The sequence below is a fragment of the Mauremys reevesii genome, linkage group 10 (assembly GCF_016161935.1).
Source record: "Mauremys reevesii isolate NIE-2019 linkage group 10, ASM1616193v1, whole genome shotgun sequence".
NCBI classification, from domain to species: domain Eukaryota; kingdom Metazoa; phylum Chordata; order Testudines; family Geoemydidae; genus Mauremys; species Mauremys reevesii.
The window spans coordinates 363,367-386,698 of NC_052632.1; the positions used below are offsets into that span (position 1 = coordinate 363,367).

General features: G+C 47.2%; 1 protein-coding gene and 1 long non-coding RNA gene across 7 annotated transcripts in view; one reads left to right on the plus strand and one right to left on the minus strand.

Moving 5' to 3' along the window:
- Nucleotides 1–17,209, minus strand: part of TP53BP1 (tumor protein p53 binding protein 1) — a 74,673-nt gene extending 57,464 nt beyond the window's left edge. For 3 of the 6 annotated variants that reach the window (XR_005585414.1, XM_039491089.1, XM_039491094.1), the window contains exons 1-10: nt 16,729–16,849; nt 16,249–16,424; nt 15,982–16,117; nt 15,567–15,654; nt 15,107–15,189; nt 14,131–14,292; nt 13,587–13,668; nt 7,484–7,668; nt 5,331–5,457; nt 1,651–1,745 (exon numbers count right to left, since the gene is read on the minus strand). Coding sequence is in view for 5 of the 6 variants with exons in the window: in XM_039491089.1 (XP_039347023.1) it covers nt 1,651–1,745; nt 5,331–5,457; nt 7,484–7,668; nt 13,587–13,668; nt 14,131–14,292; nt 15,107–15,189; nt 15,567–15,654; nt 15,982–16,117; nt 16,249–16,416 (1,126 nt within the window). In the remaining variant the exon portion in view is untranslated. Of the gene's footprint in view, nt 1–1,650; nt 1,746–5,330; nt 5,458–7,483; nt 7,669–13,586; nt 13,669–14,130; nt 14,293–15,106; nt 15,190–15,566; nt 15,655–15,981; nt 16,118–16,248; nt 16,425–16,728; nt 16,850–16,911 lie in introns of those variants that run through there. The other 3 variants (XM_039491092.1, XM_039491090.1, XM_039491091.1) reach the window with 3 other exon arrangements.
- On the plus strand, nt 11,113–15,460 carry LOC120373150. Its single transcript, XR_005585415.1, has 2 exons — nt 11,113–11,535; nt 14,992–15,460. It is a non-coding gene; the product is annotated as an uncharacterized LOC120373150 (long non-coding RNA).
- Nucleotides 17,210–23,332: the final 6,123 nt, after the last annotated feature.

A 23,332-nucleotide genomic window follows, 5' to 3' on the forward strand; every position in this document is an offset into this window, starting at 1 on the left:
GGCACTCCTGGGCATCAGACCCTTTTGTTGCCCTTACAGAGCCCTGAGCTGGAGTGGGAAGGCCCAGCTCCCCTACCAAAAACCCCTCTGCAGGTCAAAGGGCCTAAGCCTCTGACTACTAGGCAATGCTCCCCATGTGTGAAGACCACCACAAATGGTTAAGGCATTTGAATGTCATCCTAGAAAACTGGATTTTACCTCTGCCTTTTCCACAAAGCTCCTATGAGATGCTGATCAAATCACTTAAATCAATCCTTTCACCAGTCACTATGGGTATGTCTACACTTACCTGCCGGTTCGACGCGGAGAGTTCGACTTTTTGGAGTTCGAACTATCGCGTCTGATCTAGACGTGATAGTTCGAACTCCGGAAGCGCCGCGGTCGACTCCGGTACTCCACCTCGGCAGAAGGAGTTGGCGGAGTCGACGGGGGAGCCGCGGAGTTCGACCCCGCCGCGTCTGGACGGGTGAGTAGGTCGAACTAGGGTACTTCGAATTCAGCTACGCTATTCACGTAGCTGAATTTGCGTACCCTAATTCAAACCCCCTTCTTAGCGTAGACCAGGCCTAATAGAGTGTTTCTAATTTTCTGGGAGCCTAGCTTGAGACACCTAGGGCCACGTTTAAGGATGTGCTAAGCTTTTCAACTGTAAGTGAAGTCCAAGGGGTTCTGTGCTTTTAACATGAAAGTTGCTAAAAAATGTTAAGTACTATTTAAAAAAAATAAAATAAAATAAAATCAAGCTTTAGGCGTCTCAAGTTGGGCACTCAGAATTAGTGAACACTTGATAACTTTGGCTTTAATGTCACTTTCTTGATTCTTCATCTGTAAAATAGGGATAATACCACCTTATCTAGCATGGGTACAGGTAAGAGAATCATCTGAAAATAATGTCTGAAGCCCTCAGATGCTACAATGAATACACCATAGCAACACTCATAAGGAAATTATTAATTTTCTATTCTGTGCAGGGTTTGGATACTGTATGTTTTAATAAGGTCTGGAGTCACATTTTGAACAAGAAGGATAAGAAAAATATCAAACAGCTACTCATTCATTGAGCACTGTCCTTTCCGTGCACTGAATGAGGAAGGGGTCCTGTAGAAACCAGTAGTATGTGATTATAAAACTAAAGACGGTATTATAAATGCACAAGGAGTCTGAATTAAGGTATAGTGATTCTTTAATGTAGGTGTTGGCTCCCCACCCCTCCAATGCAATATATTTATACATAAAAGAAGAGGGATTCCTGCTGCCCTGCAATACCTATCCTGTAACATGAATGCCTTGCCTCCAAGGGAGCACAACAGCAACTGGCCCTCAGCATCCAATGTTCAGTGCATCCCCACCTTATCAAGAGAAGGGGGAAACTAGCTGATGATGCCATACTCTTCGAGTGCTATCTACCTTCCTCCAAAAGGTACAGGGAGAGCCACTGCGGGAATGGCCCATCGCATGTGCACTTAAGAAATCAATCAAGTTTGAAGAAACTGGGGGAAGGGCTGTGCAGGGGGAGAAGGACAGGTGCTTGTTACTCAGATTGCAATATGGAAATGATTCTAAGCAGTGTTTAGAGGAAGCTACACACACAGGATGGAGGAGTATGTATAGGAAAAGCCAAAACCAGATCAATATTCACAGAAGTTTTACCTTTTGCCTCTTCCTGTTCTGTGGGACTGCCGGGGATGATAAGAGGATGGGATCCAAAGGCACCAGGAGAAGGAGTAATTAGGCCTGAAGAATAACTGCAGAGAGAAAAAAAATTTAAAAAAGTCAAATCACAGGTCAGTTAATGCTTTAGTTATTTCTCTTACTCCACAAGAGTAGCTCCAGCTTTTAACAACGGGAGCCTGGTTCACCAGTTAAGACAACCAAGCCAATAAGCCTAAATCCCTCAAATGACCATAAAGGAGTACAGGCAGGGGACCTGCAGCTCAGTTTCCATGTAGCAAGTCTACAGATCACAACATAAAGCCCAAAAGCAGGGAGAATCCTACTTATTCAGACTGCAGTTAAAATAACTTGATGACAGATATGGAAACAAGCACTGTACTGACATACAGAAACAAAAACAAACTGTCAAGAATGGAGGAGACATCTAATTCAGTATCTTGTCTCAGATAACTGCCAATATTGGATACTTCTGAGGAAAGTGCAAGGAACTCTGGGGTAGAAAGCTGTGAGGAAGTGGGGCTGTTCTTAATGTTTCCTTTAAATACTGTGGGGGGCCTTAGTTTCTGGCCAACGCTTTGTCTCCGTGGCAACTAATGGCCCTGGCCCTTCCCCCCCTGGAAAGGGATGCTAAAGGTGTGGGAGAACAAAGAGATCAGGTGATCTCCTGGCCTGGGAAAGAGGGTTTCAGTTTGGAGCTGGCTGGGGACGAGGAGTGAGTGCAGATGTGGGTGTCTGGCTCGCTGGGCCCCAGAATGCACCCGGCTGAGGGATGCCGTTCTCTGTACCTACAAGCTCTGTTTTAGACCGTGTTCCTGTCATCTAATAAACCTCTGTTTTACTGGCTGGCTAAGAGTCACGTCTGACTGCGAAGCAAAGTGGGGGTGGGTGCAGGACCCTCTGGCTTCCCCAGGACCCAGCCTGGGCGGACTCACTGTGCGAAGCACATGGAAGGGAATATGCTGAATGCTCCAAAGTCAGACCCAGGAGGTGAAGACATGTGAGCTTCTTGCCCTGAAGACAGTCTGCTCCAAGAGAGAGGAGGCTCCCCAAAATCCTGACTGGCTTTGTGGGGAGCAGTTCCAGAGCATCACCCAGGGACTCCATGATAAAAGTTATGCAGTAACTTCCTCTCTGGGCAGGTTTCTTCCTAAGTGCAGGATGTTAGTAGTTGACTTATGCTCTGTAGCATGTTACCTTATTTATTATCTCAGGTACTTATATGCTCCCCATTATAAAAGTACCTGAACGCCTCACAATGTTTAATGAATTTACCCTCACAGTACCCCACAGTGTAGGGAAATGCTGTTACCCCATTGTACAGATGGGGAACAGACAGGCAGGCTAAGTGAAATTGCCCAAGGCCATACAGGAAGTCTGTGGTGGGACAGGTACTTGAACGCAAGCCTCTCAAGTCCATTGTATCCTGTTTTTATTCTACCTAATGAAGCTGTGCATTACTCCTCATGTTACTGTGCAGTCTGATTTTTACTAAGATCTTGCCTTACAATAGCACTGAAGAAGTCAGAGTTTCACAGATTAGTTATACATTGTACAAAAATTTCTTCTCAACAGCTTTAAACTGCTGTCTTTGAGTTTAACTATATCCCCGTGTTTTTTCTATTATGAGATGAGATAAGTGGGAATCATTCATACCATTTATTGTTTTGTATCCTTCTAACACATGAGGATGGAGTACCAGTTCTGAACTGTAGCCCAGGAAAAGGTGATAGTGGTGTGCAGGGGAAAGGAAAAAGCCAGACTGGAGATAGTTAGCGATGGAATTTGAAGAGAGGAACTCCTGACAGTAGCTGTAAGCAGTCTGTTCAATGAATTTAGACGTGAAGGGGAGAAAAGAGATGGGGCAGTAGCTGCAGAACTACATGGGGGGAGGGGTGTCAATGGTGGGGAGGGGCTTTTTGTTTGTTTGTTTTAAAGCTGGGAGAGACTAAAGCATGCTTGTACAGTAGAAGGAGAAGAGATACGTTAATAAGGACAAAGGGTGCAGAGAAGAATGGGTGAAAGGGAGACTGGGACCTGGGTGGAGTTATGAGGGTAGGTTGAAGGGTTACAGAACAAACACCGGAGTATCAAAAGCTCTTGTATTAGTGACAGGGGCAACGGGGAAAGCGGTGGGGAGGAAGGGAAGGCTGAGAAGTCATATCTAATTCTGGCAGTTTTGTCGAGCGGAGGTGGGGGTGAGAGAATCAGTAAGCTCCAGTGTAGAGAGTGAAGTGGGCCTGGGGGAGGTTTGAGAAAGGAGTCAAAGGTGGTGAACGGGTGAATGGGACTGCACACGCGGGAATCTGAGTGGAGAAACAGAGGGCTTGGCTAGGATGGTAGCAGAATTGAAGGAGAGAACTGTAGTGGAGAAAGTGAACATGGTCACAGAATTACTGCCAGATGTTCTGCTGTGTGAATGTGGCAGTGGAGGATGCAGATGAGCTAGGGTGGGCCTTTTGATGGGAGAGAGGGGCAAAGGATTCAAGAGTGGAGGGGAGTGTAGAATGCAGAGAATCGACAACCATGTCATGGGAAGAGACAACAAGAAGGAGCAAGCTGAGAGTGGAAGAGAAGTCACTAACACTGATGGTCTGGAAGTCTCAGAAGCATAAGATGGTGGGCGGCAGGCAAGAGGCAGATACCCTATCTTCAGAGAGACCAGGTGACTGACAGAGTGGGGGACTCAGTGATGAAGACATTAGTGCTTGGTGAAGATGTGAATGGCTATCCTAGGGAATGGGAGTGTTGATCCAGGTTCACAGGTCAAAAGAAACGATCTGTTCTATCCTTTACCAGAAAAGTTAGTTTGTATCATCAGCAGAGAACTTTGTCTGACCACAGTCATCTTAGTACCAGTCAACTTCCCCCCAGTTTCTAATTTAAACAATACACCTCCACCCTAGCCACAGAAAATTAACAAGGTGTTTCTGCATCAGAAGTTTCTGCATCAGAGCCATTTCCTTTTGTGTAGGTTCTCCTTTCCCCAAATAGTTCCTCACTGCCTAACGAGTTTTAAACCCTCTTCTTTACATCATCATCTTCTCAGCCATAGGTGGACACTCTGAAGTATCCCCGTTCAGTCAGCTTTGCACTGAAGTTTATTTCAGAGACAGCTAGCAAGGAGATCCTGAAGTGTGCATCAAGCTGGGGACACCTTCCCCAAGAAAGCTATTGGGAGTTCAGAAGAACTGATACAAGGTAAAAAAAATTAGCTTAATTTTTCAGTTATCGCTTTGGAGGCTAAGACCGAACAGATTTTACAACTCCTCTACAGCCTGCAACTTGGCATAACCTGAATAGAACCAAAAGGAGTATAATTCTCTCTCAAGCAGCATGAAGTCCCCACTCATCTAACAGAAAACCATGTACGGTCCCCTATTCTCCCTGAGGAAGGCTGAAAGGTTACTGATGAGCCCAGTGTCTTCCCCCCAAGAGAAACCCGTGTGAAAAGCCAGAATTATACCTTATTAGCTATTATGCTTCAAAGACTTCAGTTTGCAGAAAACCACAATTACAATTTAATCCATGTTGGAAGATTTAACCCCACCTGCTGTGCTGGGCTGTTTGTCTCAATGACTCATCCCAAGCAGGACAAGTGCATATTAGAGGTGTTGGTTATGTGTTGTGGGGTTGTGTTGTTTTGTTTTTTTGCTTACGTGGAAAGACTCTCCTGGCCAAGGGACCCCTGCCCAGAGAGATGCAGGAGGTGCAGAGTGCCAGCAGGGGTGCATGCCACGGAACCTCCCACTTCCACCCTGGTTATGGTAGAGTCACTCTCTGAAGCTATTTGGAGCAAGAGGAAACAGACTGGATTATTATAAAGCAAGTAATAAATTAATAATAATAATAATAATAATATATGGAGATATACCTATCTCATAGAACTGGAATGGACCCTGAAGGGTCATTGAGTCCAGCCCCTGCCTTCACTAGCAGGACTAAGTACTGATTTTGCCCTGCATCCCTAAGTGGCCCCCTCAAGGACTGAACTCACAATCCTGGGTTTAGCAGGCCAGTGCTCAAACCACTGAGCTATCCCTCCCCCCCTCACTTCTGCAAAGTTACCTCCCAGTTTGACAAAGACCAATATTCTCAGTGGGACAAAAAGGGATTTTGGAACCACAGGTCCAAGGCACATGAAATGCAAGCATCATATGGCTAAGAGGTAAAAGGCTCGTTACTGGCTGGCAAAAGTGGCCTGCTCTCTCATATTGGATTACAAGTATTTACACTAAAGAACTGTAGGAAAAAATTCTCAATGGTTCCAATACCAGTTCAGCCAAATCAATGTTAGAACTTGTGGGATCACTAGTGTAGACAAGGCTCTGGCAACAACGAAGAAGAAAGCAGCTTCCTGCTTTTACCCTTTTTGTTAGATAAGTAGATTTTACATCCAGAAGGTTTAACAAAGTTATACCAATTTAACTAAAGCTGTTTAAAAATCACACCTTTTAGTTACACCAGTGCAATTTTGTTTTAACCAGGCCTTTAAACCATGATCAAGTCACCTTTTTAACCTTCCTTTCAATAAGCTAAGTAGAATGTCTTAAGTCTCTCATGGTAAGGCATGTTTTACAGACCTCAATTCATTTTTGTGACTCTTTTCTAAAACCTCTCCAATTTTTCAATATCCTTTTGTCATGTGGATACAAGAAGGGGACAATATTCCAGTAGTGGTCTCACCAGTGCTATATGTAGACAACCTCCCTATTCCTCCTCTATATACCCCTGTTCATACAGCCAAGTATTGCTAAACTTACTGAAATGCAAGTTTAATTGAAATATGGTAAAAATAATTCTGGTTGCTGGAGCCTTTACACTAGCACTTGTACCAATTATAATACCAGTTCAGCTAAACTAATAGGAATTTTTGGGGTAAAACTTTCCCCAACATGGACAAGGCTTAAAATATGTGCCCATGCTTTTTCTAGTGTCACATAAAAGGATTAGCAGTTTTACTGCCGTGCATTTTTATTTTTGCAGGGGTGGGGGGGGGGGGAGAGAAGAGACAGTGCAGGGAAAAGAGAGGAATGCTCCAACAACCCATTCTAATGGCATTATGATTCACCTCAGAACAGTAAGAGAACATTTGAACGCTCTTCACACAGGAGAAAGCTGTGTTTTGCTTTCCAAAGTACTGTACTTTCACATGAACAGAAACATGAGTTTAGTTTATTCAAACACATCCAAAGCATTCTGCCAACTGCAACCTGCTTCCCTGTAAGATGCTGTCAAAGGGCACAACTGTGCAGTAATATCCCTTAAAAAGTCCACACAGTTGAGATATTTAAACATTTCGCCATCTGGGATCCAGTTTAAATCCTGCATAAAGTCTTTCAAAACAGAAGTTAAAGCTACGAAGTCTTCATCCCAATTTCAGCTAGGTCCACCCCCTCCTCTGAGGATCTGTTGTCTCATTACAGTTCAATATTTTTGCCCCAAATCCAAGCTGGGCAGTCCCCCGGTAGGAAGGGCTATATCTTCTTGCTTCCCCAGCACCTCGTGCCTAGAATTTGGCATTCTCCACCAGACTTCTCCTCTGATGACTTCCCCCTGCTGACTCAGGGCCTCACAAGAGCCTTCTTACTCCTACAGTGTCTGCAGGCAGCTGCAGATAACCAACCTTATAAGCCCCAGGTGCCTTCCCTCAAGTCCAGTTGGGCAACAGATAATCAGTCCAGTTGCGCTGGACCCCACTTCCTCTTAAAAAAGACCAGTTACCCTGTGACAGATGCATAGCCCCCAGCTAAAAAACAGAACGACTGCTCCCTTGGGATGGATACTTTGGCATTAGTTGGTCTGTTTTTACCTGTTGTGTGGCTCTGGGAAAACATATCTTCCTGAGTTGACAAAATCTCTGACTCCTGCAGACAAGGATCAGGTCTCTTCTCAGCGGGCAACTCACTTTCAAGCACCTCGCAGACAGACAATTGTATCCTGCTGATCTCTTTGTGTTGCTGTAGAATTCTGGGAGAGCTAGACATAACCTCTGACCTGGGAAATTCAATTTATAGTAGTGTAAGCAGAGTCAGGATGAGATCTACCCTGACATCTGGTGGTACATTATGAGGAGTGGGCAAAGGAATTTTAGGAATGTGCATTTGCATTGGTAAACCCACTCTACTTAGCATAACACACAGCAGCATGGGATGGTTATTTTCACACTGTGGAATCCCCAATTTCTTTGTTATTGGGGCAGGAAGGAAAAAAAAGTGCTGTTACCTTAATTATGTGAATGAGGAACTATGAGACTGCTTTATGACAGAAATGACACAACCAACATTAAATAGTACTTGCTAGACAAGGGACATGGGTTCCAAAACCCAGTGAAGGGAGAGAGGCTGGGGACTGGTGTGTGTACCTGATGGTATGGGCCCCTTTTGAGGGCCTGGAACACCAATTGCACATCCTCCTCTCTCCACTGTTAAAGAGCAGAGCTAATTTTGAATCCTTTAGGAGTCCATCTGGAGGCTGCTGACCTGAATTCACATTGGGCCAAGGTGGCACTGGGGCTCCTCTACTACAAGTTGAAACCACTAAGAGCTGAAATCACTAAAAGAGCTACGCTTACTGAGCTGAGATCACTGAGTGGGGGAGCCTGAAGATCGATCGCTAAGCAGCTGGCAGAGCGGAGCAGTCTGCAGCACGTTGGCGCAGCCCGTGGAACAGTGAGCAGTGTGGAGCTGTTCGCGGGGACGGCTGATGCGGTTCACGGGTTGGAGGAGCGGCACAGCTGATGGAGTGGAGCCAGTCGTGGTGAAGGCTGCAGCAGAACTCCACGGAGAAGCCGGGCAGTCGGCCCTGGCCCACGTAAGGTGTCCCTTAAAACCCTGCATGTGCCCCCCCCCCTCATTTCCACCCAGGCTGGGGGGGTAAAACTCTGCAGATAAAACTTTTGAACTCTGGGGTGGCACTGACCAGAGACAGAGACTCTTGGGTTGTTGGACTTTGGGGTGATTGGACTTAAGACCCTAAGGGGGAAAGGACAGTGCCAAATGTACTTGGAGGTGGGTTTTTTGCTTATGGTTTGTGTATAGTCCCGTTTGTGGTGTCTCTCCAACGTGATGCCGCATTGTTTCCCTCCTTTATTAAAAGGATTTTGCTACATTCGGCCTCTGTGCTTGCGAGTGGGGAAGTATTGCCTCCTAGAGGCGCCCAGGGGGGGTGGTAGGTAATTGTCCCAGGTCACTGGGTGGGGGCTCGAGCCAGTTTTGCATTGTGTTATTGAAACGGAACCCCTGGATACTGAACCTGGCCCTTGTTGCTGCCAACTCAGAGGGGCAGAAGGGTTACAGTAGTATTGCAGAACTATCATGATTATTTACCAGCCCAGGTACAAAAATCTACTCACTTGTCCTCACCACAATGATAGCAGGAACAAATACAATATTTTTACCCATGTCAAAATACACCTGCCCAGCGCTACTATGGGGTGGGAGTAAGTAGAATTTAAAGCTGAGTTAAACACTTTATAATAAAAGGTAAACTCAAGGTTCTGATTTCAGCTCATTACAAAGTTGCAAAAACAGGTTTTAAATAGAATTTTAAAATGTTACTTATTAGGGCTGTCGACTAATTGCAGTTAGCTTATGTGATTAACAAAAAAATTAATCGCGATTAATCACAGTTTTAATCGCGCTGTTAAACAGAATACCAGTTGAAATTTATTAAATATTTTGGATTTTTTTTTACATTTTCTAAAATATTGATATCAATTACACCACCACTACACCACACCAATACAAAGTGGCCACCATTCCAGAGGACATGCTTCCATGCTGATGACACTTGTTAAAAAAAATTGTGACTGAACTCCTTGGGAGAGAATTGTATGTCTCCTACTCTGTGTTTAGCTGCATTCTGCCATATATTTCATGTTATAGCCGTCTCGGATGATGACTCACCATGTTGTTTGTTTTAAAAACACTTTCACTACAGATTTGACAAAACACAAAGAAGGTACCAATGTGAGATTTCTAAAGACAGCTACAGCACTTGACCCAAGATTTAAGAATCTGAAGTGCCTTCCAAAATCTGAGAGGGACGTCTTAAAAGGGCTTTCAAAAGTCTTAAAAGGGCAACACTCCAGTGCAGACTCTACAGACCCTGAACCACCAAAAAAGAAAATCAACCTTCTGCTGGGGACAGCTGATTCAGATGATAAAAATGAACATGCATCAGTCTGCACTGCTTTGGATTGTTATTGAACAGAACCCATCATCAGCATGGACACATCCTCTGGAATGGTGGTTGAAGCATGAAGGGACATACGAATCTTAAACGCATCTTGTTCAGCCAATCACTCAGACAAACAAGTAGTAGGACTGAGTGGACTTGTAGGCTCTAAAGATTTACATTGCACTCAAAAACAAAAAAACCAAACAAACAGTTATGTAACAAACAAAAAAATCTCCATTTGTAAGTTGCGCTTTCATAAAGAGATTGCACTATGGTACTTGTATTAGGTGAATTGAAAAATACTATTTCTTTTATTTTTACAGTGCAAATATTTATAATAAAAAATATAAAGTGAGCACTGTACACTTTGTATTCTATTTTGTAATTGAAATCAATATATTTGAAAATGTGGAAACATCAAAAAATATTTATATAAATGGTATTCTATTATTGTTTAATCAATTAATTTATTAATCTTTTTAATCACACGATTAGTTTGTTTAATCACTTGACAGCAGTATTACTTATTGAAGAGGAAGCCGCCAGGGCAGGGGACTGGACTCGATGACCTCTCGAGGTCCCTTCCAGTCCTAGAATCTATGAATCATGAAAATTGGACAGTGCAAATGGAACCTAAAGAATATGCTTTGCCAGTTAACAGTAAAATTAGGGAGTTTCACCATTGTAAGTTTATTAACTCTTAATTATAAAAAAACTTTTTTGGTTAAACAACTTAATTATAAAGCTTCCAACAGAGAAACTCTCCAATATCCAACAGACTATCATCAGACACCCGAGAGACCACAGCCCATTCCCTGAAAACAGGGACAGTGACATGGGTTTCAAAATGCCCTTTATTAAATGTGTTGCTTTCTAAAGTTAAAAATGAAACACAAGCATTTTCTTCTAGCCTATTGCATTGCAACATTAAAAAAAAATCATATATTTCCTTGAATGCTCCTTCACTATTTCCACCCCATCCCCTTCCCAGCCAGGAAAGGATGGGAGCTCTCCTCAGCCACCATTAGTGGGCCATTCCCTTCAGCAACTTACACTGTAGGAGGTTCTCAGGCAGTGCGACAGGGCACTGAGCAGGAGCTGCTGAGCCAGCCCTCTGTCACTCCAGCTCCAATTAAGGGAGATGAATTGGAGCTGGTTAGACCACCTGGCCCTAATTGGGGAAGCAGAGACAGCTGCTGCCTAATTAGGCTGGGGCTGTATAAAAGCCTCAGGGAGGGTAGGCGTGCAGGAAGCAGCAGCAGAGAGGTAGCTCTCTCCTGCTCCTGTCTGCAGATGGTAAAGGGCTACTTGTATGGTGAAAAGGTGGTGGGAGAACAACCTGTAAATAAACTGCACCAGTGGTTACTGAACCCAGGGTCTCCATGTAACTTTATCAGCTCAACAGGGGCAGGAACCAAGAGGGCCCTTTAGCACCTTGTTACATGTGGGGGCTTGTCAGGGATATCTTTGCCCGAGCAAGAGTTTGGCAGCCTAGAGATGGAGGAGATCCTGCAGTGGTTGGTAAAGCAGCAAGAAGAGGTGCAAAAGGCTATGCAATCCTTTCAGTAGTCCCACCAGCTGGAGAGGCAAGCCTTGCTCAACTAGCAAGCCAAGCAGTAGAAGAGCCTTCAGGACTTTATACACGAGCAGGCCAGCATACAACAGCAGCTTCTCCAGAAGATGGTAAGTCCCATGGCTGGGGATAGCATAAGGGTGCTGGGCTTGGGACTTTGTAAGATAGGCCCTGCAGATCACCCTGATACCTTCCTAGGCACTTTTGAGCAGATAGCCATGGGAGCAGGATGGGATAGGGCAACCTGGGCCCTGCAGCTGATTCCCTACCTGGCTAGTAAAGCCCAAATGGGCTATATGGCCCTGAATGAGGAACAGGACAGGAGCTAGATCGTGGTAAAGGCAGCTGTCCTATACTAGGTGGGGCTGTTAGCCAAAAAGTACCGCCAGAGGCTCCAGGCAGTGAGGTGGACAGTGTTTGCGGCCCTGGGCATTTGACCAGAAGTTAATGGATTGAGCCACCTGGTGGCTGAGACCTGACACCCAGACAGTGAATGAGCTCATGGACAAGCTCGTCCTGGAACAGTTTGTATAGGGTCTCCCCAAGAACATAAGGGTATGGGTGAGACAGCACCAACCAATACAGTAGAGGCAGCGGTAAAGCTGCTGGAGGAGTATGGAGGCAGACTTCTCCAGAAACAAGGGACATCCATATAAGGAAGGAGGAACCAGGAGAAAATTCAGGGAATCCCTGACCGGGAAAGGTCTGGAGAAAAAATGGGAGACCAACTGGGGAGCTCCCACTGGGACCAGGCCGCTCATCTGTTGGCAGTGCAGGTGACCAGAACCTGAAAAGGGGGACTGCCTGGACATGGAGTGTGGCTTTGCAGAATTTTGCAGGTGGGCCAACTCTGGAGGGCAGGGACGGGGTGGGAACTGTCTACCATTCCTGTGATGGTGGGGAAGAGACCCCAGTGGAGTCGGGTGGATACGGCCTTGGCCTGCTCTCTTGTAAAGAGGGGGCTGGTGAAGCCGCAATGGATGATTCCTGGTGCCAAAGTGAATTTGGAGTGCATCCATGGGGATAAGAGGCAGTGCCCAATGGCCCAGGTGCCCCTCGAGGTCCAGGGCAGGTTCCATTGGAAATGGGTCAGGGTAGTGGAGGGCCTGCCATACCCAGTAGTGGTGGACACTGACTGGAACCCCTGTCCAAGAGGGAAAGGAGGTTAGGGGAGGAAACCCATGGTAGGAGAAAGGGGGAGATCCCCCGAGCAAGGGTCTCTGAAGCTGAAAACCCTAGACAACAGAGCCCAAGCCAGGAAGGACAGGAGAAGGAATAGGTAGAGGAGGTATCAGCCCCAAGGCCCTCAGCGGAGCCGAAGGGCCCCACTGAACTCCTTGTAAGTCAACCCCTGGAAGACAAAACCCAGGTCCTGCTTGGACAGGTTTGGGGAACCTAAAGTCCTGGATGTCCAGGGGAGAGCTGGGGCCAATGCTGAATCCCTGTCAGAGGTGAAGGGGGGAAAGGAAGGGGGAAAACCCAGGAGTGTGAATGATGTAAGGATCTGTGGGTGGTGGCAGACCTATGGGGGCATCCACCCCTGACGCAATGTGGTTTCTGCAGATAGGGGATAGCTGAGCACTGCAAGGAAGACCCGGCGGGTCACCAGAAAGACAAGGGAGGACTCCCTCATAGGGCCCCACCAGGTAGGGAGAGAAAGGGATGCAGATGGTCGAACCTGGCAGTTCGGTAGGGTGTGGGGGGAGATGTGGGACAGGGCACTGAGCAGGAACTGCTGAGCCAGCCCTCTGTCACTCCAGCTCCAATTAAGGGAGGTGAATTAGAGCTGGTTAAACCATCTGGCCCTAATTTGGGAAGCAGAGACAGCTGCTGCCTAATTAGGGTGGGGCTGTATAAAAGCAGGGGGGCAGGAAGAAAGGGAAAAGGCAGGTAGTGGAAGCAGGGAGGTAGCTCTCCCCTCCCTTCTGCCTGCAGACAAAGGGCTACTTAGATGGTGAAAAGGTGGTGGGACCACAGCCTGTAAATAAACTGCACAGGTGGTTACTGAATACAGGGTCTCTTGGTCTTTAGCAGCTCAACAGGGGCAGGAGCCAAGAGGGCCCTGCAGCACCTTGTTACAAGCAGTAATACTTGCTCTTTTCTCAGCTTTCCTCCTCCTGCATGCCCCCACCCACGGTACCTACAGAGAGGGCAGTTTTACCTTCCAGACTTCTCTTGCTGGCACTGTGCACCAGTGTAACTTTCTCCAGTGGACAGAGCTTCACTCCTAACTATGTGCAGATCTAGCAGGAAACACAGAAAACATTTGTTACTCAATTTAAATAACCTGTGCTGACATGTATCAAGAGTGTCCTTGGCACTTCACATTACACACATCTCACACAACCCTGTAATGAATTTACAATCTAGAAGGTCCACTGATAGAGAAAGCAAGAAAGGGATTCTGAGGTCTGTAGCAAAAAATAGATTCAGTGTCAGATTTTCTGGATTGTTAGAAGCTAGCTAAGAAAAGAAGTACTCGTAGAAAGACACATGTTGACACTGGGGCAACAACACAACAGTGAAGGAACAAGCCCAAAGGAAACAGGAAGGCAGAATTCCCCTTCTCAAGCTTTGGGCAGCTTTAATATCCTTCCTACTCTTGCACTTCCTATCAGAGGAAACATGCCACCTACAACTCAAAAGGCTGCAGAGAAATTTACCATCTAAGGAAAAGGTCTCTATGAACATGACTATTTACATACCCTCATTAGGGTCATTCGTCATGGGATTAGAGCAGGTAGGGACAGTGCCTGCTCGCTGAAGCTGGTGCCCTCTGCCCTCTTCACTTAATGTTGAGTCTCCCTCGATGTCCTGGCTTTGTGAGAGTTCCAGAGCTCCAAAACCCAACTGTGATGTGCCAGAATCTAGCACCAAACAGCCATAAAGAAAAAAATAATTTATGTACAAATTGCCATTAGAATTGACCCCCATTGTACACTGAAACAAAGTTAGTTAGCTCACAGACACCTTCCTGGACAGAGGAGACATGAAAGTGCCTATTATAACTCTGAGCTACTACCCATGGAGACAGAAAAACTCAGCTGCTCTCAGTCTACAAAAGCTGCACAGCCCCTCTTTAATAATTAAAATAAACCAATAATATAATAGGTACAAGGTTGACATTAAAAAGCCATCATTTGCCAACAAGTTACCAAACAATGGTATCAGGTAATGTACTGTATCCCAGGAAATAATTGTGGTAATTCAGCCTCCAAGTGTAGCACTTGCCGGTAAACGCTAACATTTAATGACAACTATCACATCAAGTATCCTTTATTGCTAGCATAACAAACTTTTAGAAAAAAACAACTATATTCTAATGATCTGGCTACTTCCATGCCCTCCTAAGCCCCTTCCTGTCCTGAAGACCTTAGCCAGTGCAAGGATAAGAACTACTCCACTGACATTTGAGAGGGTGTATGGGTGGGTAGAAAACTGGTGGTTTTCAGACACAGGGCACACGCTCAGTAGTGATTTCTAAAGCCCCAAAGTACTTGGGGATGAACTCTCTAAGTGAATTGTTGATTTTGTAACAGCTGCTTCATATTATCTTAATCTGATAGGAAACAGTGAACCTGCTGAAGGGGAAAATTATATAAATGTGCACACATGCTAATGGAGCTCCAAGCAGATTTTAATGCTCTGAGGAAGTCACTGAAGAGTCTAGAGCAGAATTACCTTCAGCACCCAGCAAGGGGGTAGTACAGTGTGAGGCATCTTCACCTGCCTCCTCAGCAGCAGCTGCTACCATCCCAGGAACCCTACAGTGGAGAGAAGAGATTATCTGTTTTTTGTTTTTTTTCCAGGCTGTTTTCTTAAGTTTATTTTTGTTCACACATGGGTCTCTCAGCATATAAAAAAAAGAAATTGCTGTCCCCTGAATTCAGCGCTGTTCCTCAGTACATCTGAACCATCCCAGAGGAGCTCACAGATTTCCAGGAAATGTGCTAAATTTCACAAATAGGATTTTCTTCTGCATTCTGAATTGATTCACTATTGTACTGTTACACATCAGTTAACCCCAGCAGCACTGGCATTCCAGCCTATGCCACCACATAAGGGGGAACATCACTAAAATAATCCCTCTAAGACAAACAGAAATAGAGACCGAAGTGGGGGCAAGGAATATTCTATCCACCTGTTGTTCTTGGTAGGCTGAGGCAATCGATCAATAACTTGGCTGAGTGAACCAGTCGTGTCCAGATGGGTAGAACTGTCCATGGGCTCTGAAAACATAATAGGCCATTAGAATGGAAGAGAGGCAAACTTCTGACTATAGGGACCAACACTGAGGAGTGAGGAAGTCAGCAGCACTCTGACAATAACAGCTCACTGTCATACTTGCTTAGCCCACTCACCCCTTCCATGGTCACATGCCTTGATACTGAGCTCTTCACAATGATTCCCAAAGCCCTGGTACCATCCTCTCCAAAGCCAGCAACCCCCAAATGTCTCATCAACACAAGTATTGCTCTAAAACTCATTCTCCTGCAACCAGAGAATGTTAACTTCTCAGAGATAAATAAAAGGTAAAGTTACTTGTGCTCCCTCACCTGTGAGTGGCTTTTCCTCAAGGCCTCTGTCTTCTCCTCCTCCACCAGCAGCCAATTTGCTACCCTGGGGGCTGGTCATTATCTCCTGTAAAACACATGCACCCGATTTCTGCATCTCCAGTTCTTCATTAGGCACCTGGAGAGAATTCAGCCTAAATTGCACTCACTTCTCCCAGACAGCCCAAGCAAACTACATATCAACACACATATACATAGAAACTTGTATTTCACTTCCTTCCTATCTCCCTCAAAGGAACTTTCACTCACCAGTACTGGGCTCTCGCAGTTGGGAAGAGGTAAGGCTAGCAGGCTGAGGCAGCCATGAGCAGTGTCCTCCTCTATCACTGCACTCTCTGGCTGGGAGTCCTCAACTATCAAGCAGGGAGTGTCCTGCTGAGAGAAGCCTAAATCTAGCTGGCTCTGGCTGGGGTCCATCCACTGCCCTAAAGAGAGAAGACAAAGGGGTCAGTGCAGCTGGAACTTGCTGCAGGTACTGTGCAAGTTATTCTGACTCCCTCTGGTGCCTAGGCACATGCAGGAGATGGCCACTGGCATATGAAGGTGCCCAATCCCCCACCTCCCATCCTGCATCACACTCCCTGCACGCATGGCACATCCCCCCCGTCCCAGCTGACGCCTCCCGCCTCCCCAGAGCCTGGGCGCCATCCTGCCCTCGGGAACTGCAAGGTTAGCAGGACTAAGCCGCGGGTCTGGGCCCGCACCCGGCGGCCCCTCGCCCCGGCTCACCCCACACCCGGGAGGGTGACCAGACAGCAAGTGCGACGGATCCGGAGGGGGAACAGGGTCCTGTATCGAACAAAGCCCTAGGAGCGGGGTGGCCCCCGTGCTATCGGGACGTCTGGTCACCCTGCCCCCCGGACCCCGCCCCACAGCCCCCCAAGTAGGGCCGCGTTTGGCCCCCCCGCTTGCCTGCTTCCCGCGGCTGCTCATGCCTCAGCCTCGCTGATGGGGGGAGCCGCCGCCGCCGCCGCCGCAGCACGTCCCGCCCCACGCACGGCTGCGTGGTTACCACAGCAACGCAGCGCTTCCTCCCCGCCCCCTCCGGCTCCACAGGCAGAGACCTGACCAGGCCCCAGCCGGCAGGAGCTGCGGGCGGGACGGGCACAGGCCCGGGGCGGCTGCGGAGGAAGAGAGACGAGGCCGCCCGCGGTGCGTGCTCCCAGGGAGCGGCTTGGCCCTGCCTCCCGCAAGCCCTGGGCCAGTTGTCGTACTGGAAACTGCTCCCTGTAGCAACGGGCTACTTAGAGTGTACTGAGCATGCGCCCGTGAACTGAGCATGCTCAGTAACATCTGCTGAAGCCGCTGCCCTTCACGCTGCCCTTGTTAGCGGTTAGAGTCTGCGGGCAGCTTTTCACAGGGGCTAAAAGGGGGCAGATCGGAGGAGGGGGGTGGCCAGGGCCTGAGCAGGGACGAACATTGACTGAGGAGGGTGAAGCAGCGAGGAGTTAAGCCCAGGGGTGAGGCGCTGCCAGAGGGTAAACCCCAGCACGAGGAGGGGCACGGGGGTAACAGTTACCCCGGTGGACTGAGACACCGGTGTTTGGCAAAAAATAGGCCGGGGAGCAGAGGGGTTTTTTTGCATGGTCACACAACCTGGGCGTGCTCAGTAACATCTGCTGAAGCCACTGTCCTTCACTCTGCCCTTGTTAGTGGTAAGAGTCTGCGGGCAGCTTTTTACAGAGATTAAAAGGGGGCAAAGGGGACAGATCAGAGGAGGGGAGTGGCCAGGAACTGAGCAGGGGATGAAAATTGACTGGTGGGGGAGGGTCGAGCAGCTGGAAACAGTGTTAGGATAGGGGCTGAGGCAGGGCCAGTGCAACCAGTAGGCAAACTAGGTGGTCGCCTAGGGCGGTAAGTGGTTGGGGGCGCCCAGGGCCGTCCTTAGGTATAGGCAGCTGGGTAGGACACCTGAAAATTTGGGGTGCCACTGAGTCTTAGTGGCCACCCTTCTGCTTTCCTATCCCTGTTCTGACCCTCCTTGCAGGCCCGGGATCTAGCAGTTAAAAGAGAAAAAGCCTCCAGCCTGCCAGACCTATTAGCACAACACTGAAACTGTTAAAGAGCCATTCAAGGGGTAATGAAGCCATTTAAAAGGCATTTGCCAACCCCCGGGGGGGCATCTACTGTCAGTTTCTGAATGTACTGACACAAACAGTTGGGCAGAACATGTTACTCTACAGGACCTGAGTTTAAAATTTGATTTAAAAATATTTCATTAGTGAGTTGGTGAAGATTATAAAATCACATCTCTAAAAAATCCTTGCATAGATTTTTAGATGCACAATCATCTTTAGCCTTAAATGCTTGGATCTTCAGACATATGGTTTTTTAAATAAATTCTTCAAAAGACCTTATCTAAAATACACATTTTAATTACTATAGTAAAAAAAACTTACTTCCAAAGTCTTCCTGTCCTTTCTGTCCATCCATTTCTCCTTTCACTGTCTCCCCTCCCCACCATTGAAGAGAGCCCTTAAAGGGACAACAGCCCTTTGCTTCCAGATAGCTGGACAAAGAGTTTCCCTTTCTTTACTTCTGACTATCTGATGAACTAGTTTTAAGAGAACCCTCCAGCAAAATCAGTACTTTAGTAAGATATAAAATCATTTGTTATGCCTAAAATCTTTGGAAAGATATTTTGTTAAAGTTGGTGGAATTTCACAAACGTGTATTGTTATGGAGATCCCACACAGTAAATTAGTGTTCCCTTTTTCTAAAAGCAATGAACATTGTTATGAACACACTAAGCCACTGTGACTGATTAATTTAAAATAATGTCTGTTTCAGTGAGTTAAATATGTAATAATCTGGAATGATTACTTTATGAAGGCTTAAGAGTACATTTAAAATATAAAATAAGCTTAGAAATACTGATTAAGAAAATGTAAAACAGAGAAGAGCTGCATCATGTATTCCATAATATTTAATATTGTATTCAGCAAGACAGCTGACTCACCCTTACTACAAAGCTTTTGCAAAGAAATGTCTGACAAACTTCAGGGCATATCAAAAAACCTGTGACTGACTTTTTTTTTTATTCTCAAGTTTAGTGCTTTTAATTAGGTACCTTCTGCACGTCCATTCTGCATGAGGGAGAGGGTACAGGGGTCTCTGCAGGGAACTGTGACTCTCCGCCACCGTGAGGCGGGCCAGGCAGCTTGTTATTCTTTCTGCCTTGTCCCTCCGCCCCTCCCCGCCAGGCTGCAAGCTCAGGCTGCCATGGGGCATAGGGGCACCAGTTTAATAATACTGCATAGGGCCCCATAAATCCTAAGGACGGCCCTGGGAGCGCCAAAAAGTGGTGCCCTGGCTCAGCAGGGACGAGCCGCCTTCCAGAGGCACCAGAGAGCCAGAGCGTTGGCTTGCGGGGGCGGCGAGCCCCAGCCATGGAGGAGCCGACGCAGCACGGGGGGCAGCAGCCCTGCAAAGGCAGCGGCGCCACTAGCGGCCCCCCAGGGGCTCCTGCAGGCTGCAGCAGATGCATGCGCGCACCGGTCCCCATGCACCCCCCAGCTCCCCACTCACGGCACTCGGGCTCTGCGGCTCCCGGGCATGTGAGCCTCCAGGGCCCTGAGCTTGCTCCGGGAGGGGCAGTGGTGGCTGCAGCTCACGCTCCCGAGAGCCGCAGAGCCCGAGCACGGTGAGGGGGGAGCCGGGGGGCGCATGGGGGCCTGTGCCTGCATGCATCTGCTGCAGGAGTCCCCAGGAGGGGGGGTCGCTGGGCTGCAGCCTGGGCAGGAGGGGTGGGGGCGCGGCTGCTCCCCACTAGCGGTGCCGCCGCTGCCTTTGCAGGGCTGCTGCCCCCCTGCGCCGTGCCGGCTCCTCCATGGCTGGGGCTCACTGCCCCCGCAAGCGGGTCGCTCTGGCTCTCCGGTGCCTCCAGAAGGCGGCTCCTCCCCGCCGAGCTGCTGCAGCAGCCCAAGCCCGGCAAAGACAGTGAGTGGACTCAGGGCGGGGACCGCCGGGGTGGGGTGGGGAGGGGAGGGGAGGGCTTGTGGCGGGGCTGTGCACCCTCCAGGCGAGTTCAGGGGGCGGGTGGGGGGAACCTGGTCTGGGGAGCAGCCCCTGGGCACGGCTGGCCCCTGGGGTGTGACGACACAAAATGCTTCCTCTCAGAATTCCCTACTGTGGGTCCACTGAGCAGGCGCACTCGAACTGAGCAGGCGCAGTAACATCCGCTGTTGCAGCTGCCCTCACTCTGCCCTTACTTTGAGTCAGACTTTGCTGCCTGCTCTTTGGAGGGGTTAAAAAAAGGCAAAGGGGGGAAATTGCAAGGGGGGGGGCATGTCGGGGTCTAAGCAGGGAGCAGAAATGGCCAGGGCGATCAAACTACTGTAGGTAGCAGCAGAAGAAGGGCTGGAGGGCAAAAATCGGGGTGGGGAGCCGGGGTTAAATCCAGGCGGAGATGCTGCCAGACCCTGTGCAGGGACAAAACCCCCATCCAGGGAGGGGCGGAGGGGATAACAGTTACCCCAGTGGACTGAGACACCAGTGTTTGGCAAAAAATAGGGTGGGGGGAGCAGAGGGGCTTTTTTATTTCCCTTCCCACCAACAGCACCTCTCAGCATGGGCTTCCCAGGGCTGGGTTCTTAGAGGCACACGCATTCCAATGCTTTTTCTTAAAGGCACAGGCATCCCAATGCCTAGTCACTGCAGCTCCTTTTTGATGTAACCTGTTGAGGTGCTGCATCAGGAGACTTAATTCAGTGAATCCAGGCCTTTCCTACACACACACCCCGCCCCAACGGGCTGTACATCCCCCGCTTCCCCACCCAATTTCCCCAGCACCCCCCCAGTGGTCAACTAGTTACAACGGTGTTGCCAATTTTGTCATTGGTTGGAAATTTTAATTGAAATTGAAACATTAATACACACTTTAAAATTAAAAGCATATACAGTATATGATAAAATACTTGTACCTGTAAAAGTATAATAGGTTTGAAAAGTATGAACAAAGACTAGCTTCCTCACACAGCTGTTGTTTTTTCTGACAATGTTGGCACATTAGTTTTGGCAATGTTGGCCAACCTTATAATTTAAAATTATGATTTGTAAGGAAGGTCTGAATGAGCTCTCCCCTGACAGCTAGTGATGAGCCAGGGGTGGGGAGAAGGCTTCAGGACCAGATTGTATTTACATGAACTCACCGATTCTGCCTAGCTATTCAGCAGATTGTCCAGGTGTTGCCCAAGTGATCAATTTTGGCTATGTGTTGGGAGTTTCTGTACTAAACATTTTTATTATAATTAATTTTTACATAAGAATGGCCATATTGGGTCAGACCAATGGTCCCTCTAGCCCGTACTCTATTCTGACAGTGGCTAATGCCAGGTGCTTCAAAGGGAATTAACAGAACAGGGCAATTATTGAGTGATCCACCCCTGTCGTCCACTCCCAGATTCGGGCAAACAGAGGCTCTCAGAGCATGGTGTTGCATCCCTGCCCATCCTGGCTAATAGCCATTGATAGACATATCCTCCATGAACTTATCTACTTCTTTTTTTAATCCTGTTCTAGTTTTGGCCTTCACAACAGCCCCTGGCAAAAAGTTCCACAGGTTAATAATAGGAGATATACCAATCTCCTAGAACTGGAAGGGACCTTGAAAGGTCATTGAATCCAGCCCCCTGCCTTCACTAGCAGGACCAATTTTTGCCCCAGATCCCTAAGTGGCCCCCTCAAGGATTGAGCTCATAACCCTGGGTTTAGCAGACCAATGCTCAAACCACTGAGCTATCCCTCCCCCCCTTGGCTGTATCTTGTGTGAAGAAGTACTTCCTTTTGTTTGTTTTAAACCTGCTGCCTATTAATGTCATTGGGTGACCCCTAGTTCTTGCATTATGTGAGGGAGCTTTTAACTTTCTCCACACCAGTCAAGATTTTATAGATCTCTGTCATCTACTACACCTTAGTGGTCTCTTGCCCAAGCTGGAAAGTCCCCCAGTCTTTCTAATTTTGCCTCGTATGGAAGCTGTTACATATGCCTAATCATTTTAGTTGCCTTCTGTGTCCTTTTTCCAACTCCAATATATCTTTTGAGATGGGGCGACCAGTACTGCATGCAGTATTCAAGATGTGAGCATACCATGGATTTATATAGTAAAAGTGGAGGACCTTGATTTGCCAGACTGATCAGCAAAGCCAGTGCTGAAAAACAATGCTGACAAACTATATGGCTGCAAAACACCAATCCTCTGGACTGCATCAACATGCAGAAAGCCTTATAAGCCAATCATTGTCAAAGCCAATTTTAGAATACTTAATGAGGTTGTTAAGAATGCTGGAGACACAACACAGTTTATGCGAACAAACATGGCTGTCACATCATACTTTCTCTTTAAGCAAGAGATACCACACTGTACAAACTGGAGGCCAATGTTAAGTGCATTGCCATTTGTTAATCCGGACACTGGTTCTGACCAAGACCAGCAAATGCTCACTATCTTTCTGCAAGAAACTCAACTGACTGGCTAGAAGCATGCAGTGCAACAGTGAAAGACTCAGCAGTTGAAAAAGTGAAGAACTCTCTCACCACATTCAGAAAATGTGCAAACATGGCCGATGAATGCACCGATGCAAATGTGTGTCAAGTATTAAGTCACTGCCTATGTTATCTTGATATCAGTGGTAGGTCAGTAGATTAATTTCTAGATGTTCAGGTTACAGAAGACACATTGGCTGCATGTCTGAAACCCACATCTTAGAAGAGTTATATGCTTGTCAATTGAACCCCAAACAGATGGCTGCTTATGCATTTGATGGAGCAGAAAACTTCTGTGGAAGACATAGTGGAGTACAAGTTTTGCTCAGAGAAAAGTGTAATTCTATTCTTGCCAATACACACTGTAGAGGCCATCTACTCCAACTAGCACTAGTACAAGCTGCAGAATCTTCAAAAGGCATTTAAAAAGCTATAAATTTAATGTCTTAATTATACTCTTTTTCAGCGAGAGTCCAAAAGGACTGAACGTCTTGGAAAACATAGAAGATACATTGAGGCAGAAGTTCAAATTAATCCAACCTGGGAAAATCCACTGGGTTTCTCATGAGCAATTCTTGGCTGTTGTCTTAAAATTACTGCAACCATTATTATTGGCTTTGGAAAGTATCTACCAAGTTGGGATGGATCTAAGTAGTGAGGCTAATGGATTACTTTTGCTACTAAGTTCAGAGAACACAATCACCATTCTCTCTTGTAAGTCTACTGTTGAAACCACTTGGGTCATTATACAATGCCATCCAGTTATCTGCTACAACAGTAGTAGATCTCTATCCAGCAATGGAAGCTACATATAGATCAATCAGAGAGATATCCATTGAAAATGTACTG